This window comes from Gymnoscopelus microlampas, assembly GCF_963454915.1.
Source record: "Gymnoscopelus microlampas genome assembly, chromosome: 14".
Lineage (NCBI taxonomy): Eukaryota > Metazoa > Chordata > Actinopteri > Myctophiformes > Myctophidae > Gymnoscopelus > Gymnoscopelus microlampas.
Genome location: NC_139951.1, coordinates 46,710,437 through 46,714,624, shown reverse-complemented (window position 1 = coordinate 46,714,624; position 4,188 = coordinate 46,710,437). Strand labels below are relative to the sequence as shown.

The 4,188-nt window shown below is 39.0% G+C and overlaps 1 protein-coding gene across 1 annotated transcript; it reads right to left on the bottom strand.

Annotated features, from left to right (window-relative positions):
• Positions 1 to 1,528: 1,528 nt before the first annotated feature.
• Positions 1,529 to 2,936, bottom strand: LOC311060262 (serine incorporator 5-like; the record flags this gene model as incomplete). Its single annotated transcript, XM_084078398.1, has 1 exon — positions 1,529 to 2,936. The coding sequence occupies one exon, from the start codon at positions 2,934 to 2,936 to the stop codon at positions 1,665 to 1,667; it is 1,272 nt and encodes a 423-aa protein (XP_083934524.1). The 3' UTR covers positions 1,529 to 1,664.
• Between the last annotated feature and the right edge of the window lie 1,252 nt (positions 2,937 to 4,188).

The following is a 4,188-nucleotide window of genomic DNA, read 5'->3' as shown; positions in this document are numbered from 1 at the left end:
TGTATTTAAAAATATTTTTATAAAGCACTGAATGGTTTTGGGCCAAAATACATTTATGATGTTGTTCTATCATGAACCATCCAGACCACTCAGGTCATCAGGTCTGTTCTTTAATCAGAACTAAATGTGTAGAAGCAGCATTTAGTTTGTATAAAACACAATCAAAAGATTGAGAGCTTATTTCCACTGTCCATTCAGTGCAAATATGCTCACACTTTCAGTATACTGATGTATCATCTGTCCTTATGGTGGTGGTGTCATAGCATGTTAGAGTACCGCCACCTAGTGGTACATTATCATCACCACCACTACAATAATACACAGAGATGCAGGTCTGGAAACTTATCAGAAATGAAGCAGTGGTGTAAAGTAACAAAGTACATTTACTTAAGTACTGTATGTGATTACAATTTTGAGGTATTTGTACTTTACTTGAGTATATCCAATTTCCAATACTTTTACTTCTATTCAGAGGCAAATATTGTACTTTTACTCCACTACAATTATTTGAAAACTTTAGTTACTAGTTACTTGAAGATGTTTGATTATTATTACAAAACATACATTAACCACTTCAGTCCTACAGTATATACATTTCAGCCATTTGAAAATAGCCGATCTACAAGCTCACAATGCGTCGCATCACTACGCATTGCGAGCTTGTAGATCTGCTATTTTAAAAATATTTTTACACATATGAAAACTTTAAATGGGACATTTTGCATAATGAGTACTTTTACTTTTGGTACTAAAAGTATATTTTGATGCCAATACATTTGTACTTTTACTCAAGTACATATTGAATTCCGGACTTTTACTTCCAACAGAGTAGCATTCTATATTGCAGGATTGATACTTTTACTTAAGTAAAACATTTTATTACTTTTTCAACCACTGCAATTGAGGAATATAAATAGACCTGTAATGGAGCTCATCAGACCCTCATCAACAACAAGGTAGACATTGAGCTTTAATACAGTCATTTATTGCAAAAGCCATGGAATGTATAACACCTTAACCTTTAATTTTGGTAAGGTATTCTTTTTCCACATTCTCACATTTGTAAACATGGTAAAAGTTCAATACAGATGATTCTCATTGAACTGTCCCACTTAAAAAGAAAGTAATAATGTGTAATAATAATTCACATCTTTTCAGAGGCGTAATTTCAGAAAAAATACTAGAGGGTGGCAAAAACAGTGATCACTTGAGCCCTACTTCTAAAGTACAGAAAATAGCTGATCTACAAGCTAGCTACAAGATTGTGAGCTTGTAGATCGGCTATTTTCAGTGGATCTTGAAGAAAAGAAAAAAAAATCACCCGTAATATTAAGCAGACATGAGTTACTTGACTTGACTTACATGAATAACTTGTTCTTTTCTGTGCGAAAATCAAGAGTCGTACTGAGTTCTGAACCTCATAATAACAACACAAGTATGTTTATAATAGCTGGATGTTTATAGATGATCAGGTTTCTGAGTATAGCCATATTTAACATTCTTGCACACACATGAGAAAAGAAGCAAATAAAATATATACACGTCCCTGTGTATTCGGGTGCCGACCTGTGGTATGTTGCTCTACTATCTTGCTATTACGACTTGCTACTGTTTTTGTAATAGTCTGAAAACAAAATGTCCTAAATATCCTGCACTGAGCCCCGCTATTCTCTAGGTGTTTGCGTTAGTTTCATGTAGTAGATGAAGAGGCAAACCCAGCAGGACGCCAACTTGATCCAGAACACAGACAAGCTCCCTTCCCCAACGTTCTCTATCTTATGGTTCTCATAGTGGAACCAGTTGGTGATGGTCATCATGCCATAGAGAGATCCCAGGAAGAACATGAAGTGGAAGTAAGAGTAGCTGTACATAGGATCGTTTGGGATCACGTTAGCTCCCCCAGGCTCTGTTCCTCTGTCCCAAGGCCCCATCAGAGCTGCTAAACTACTGTTAGAGGAAGAGGACAGACTGGAGTACAGCACAGAGCCGATCAGGATAACAATTGTCCCGGCGATCGCAAAGTTCTTGCTGATCTGTGAGCCGGAGTTTAACAGAGGCGCGCCCGTATTCCCTTTGGTCCCTTCCTCATTGGGTTTGTTGTGAAAGGCTGAGAGAGTCAGAAACATTACATAGACACTGATCACTCCTGTCTGTATCAGACCTATGGTGGGACCTACGGTGGGTTTCCGTTTCTGGACGAAGAGGTAGATGGCGAAGATCCACGCAGCCAGGCAGAGAATGGTGTTGAGTCCCAGGAACACTTTGTTTTGGAGACCGAGCTCAGGGATGGTGTAGAACACAGCCATGAACACGACAGCTCCCACGGCAATGTTGATTAACAAAAATGTCACAAACCCGTAAGCTGCCTTCCAACAAGGGGAGTCCTTAACTCTAGAACTCCAGTCTGCGTCCCACCTGTGAGCGAACTTCACCAGCAACATGATCTGGATGATCAGGAATAAACAACTACCCACGGTTCCGACATAGCGCAACACCTGCATGAATCTGTCCCCACTGGGGAGGAAGAAGCAGCACAACAGAGCAACGAGCTTCAGCAACCACAAACCATTGTGGACGGCAGCTCTGCATCCTGTGCTGGTCTTGTTCCCGAGGGTGAAGATACAGAAGAACAGGAAGAAACAGGCCATCCCAAAACACACCTTGTACACAGCAGAGTATCCGACCAGAGTGTTACAGTTTTCTTCTGGAGACAGCCGTTTACATCGGTAGAATCGGTAGAATCGGTGGTTGGGATGCCTTTTCATGTACTCGCTTATGGCCGTTTGTGCGGTCGGGGACATCAGGACCACACAGATGATAGTGACCATCAGGAAGTAGAGAGCGTACATGAAACGAGTCACTATCGCCTGTTTCTTTGGATCCAACTTACACTTTGTCCAACAGCAAATGACAAGCAGAAAGTGGCAACAACACATGATGCTGTGTTACTTTGTTCCAAAACCAGACAGAATGTTTTTCTTGCTTGTTCTGTTTTGGGCAGAAACAAGGAGAGAGTTTTTAAAAAAAAAGATTACAGAACCAATCCAAAGTCTTTAGGGTGGTTATTCATAGCGTGGTGGACACATGATTGGATTCCAAAGCAGTGGGCGTAGCTTTGTGAGCGTCTCGCCTATGTTCTAGCAACTACCTTGCGTTTCCTTGCTGTCGGGTGTAAACCTTGTATGTTCAAAACCGTGACAATAGTGAAAATAGACGATCTACAAGCTCACAATGTGTCTTATTGCGACACGTTGTGAGGTTGTAGATCGGCTATTTTCACTACTTTTGTGCAACACTCTTGTTTTGATGAAGTTGGCCATTCATTTACGAAAAAATATAAAAAGTTGAAATATGGAGATACAAGGTTTCTGCCTGACAGCAACGAATTTACAAGTCCTTTTATCGGTAGGCAGAGATCTCTGCCTACAAACTGCTATGGAACCAAAAGATTATTGATAGTACACATCTTAAAAGTATCATTCTACCAATATAGAATAACTTGTTTTCATTACAATACGTTCTGTATTGCAACATTAACATAAAACAAATAGGCATAGTACTGAGAATTGACACAAACATCCCATTGATGGGCAACATTATGCATTTATAAGATCATACCTTGGTAAGTCCCAGCCTGAAAAACGCTTGAGTATGAATGTGCCGATGTTTTTGACTGCAGTAGTGTCATGAAAGACCACATCCTGCACATAAAGAGCTACACCACGTGGTGATCAGACAAGCTCATTGGCCATAAAGTCTGAAGTCGTTTTTGTTTTGTTTTTTATCTATTCAAACCTGGAAAAAACATGATCTATTTTACAGTATTCCATATGATAAGTAACTCCATATTCCACTTTACATATTGCTTGTGTTTCACAGCATTCACTTTAACTTAGTCCTCACTATTTCTCAGTTTAACTTTGTATCCATATTACATTACTTATAGGAGATGAATAGATGTATTGTTCCCTTTGGGAATTCAGTAGTCATAGCATCATTGCAGTAAAGATGAGTAAATACATTCACATTGACCTATTTTAATTCACACAAAAACATGGAATTGATTACTATAAAGTAACATGAGTTTTTCACCACAAATGTGAAATGTGAAAAATAATCATTCACAAAATTAATTTAATTTAATTGCATTTCTGTGCACCACAGTTTGTCACCACAGTATACACATAT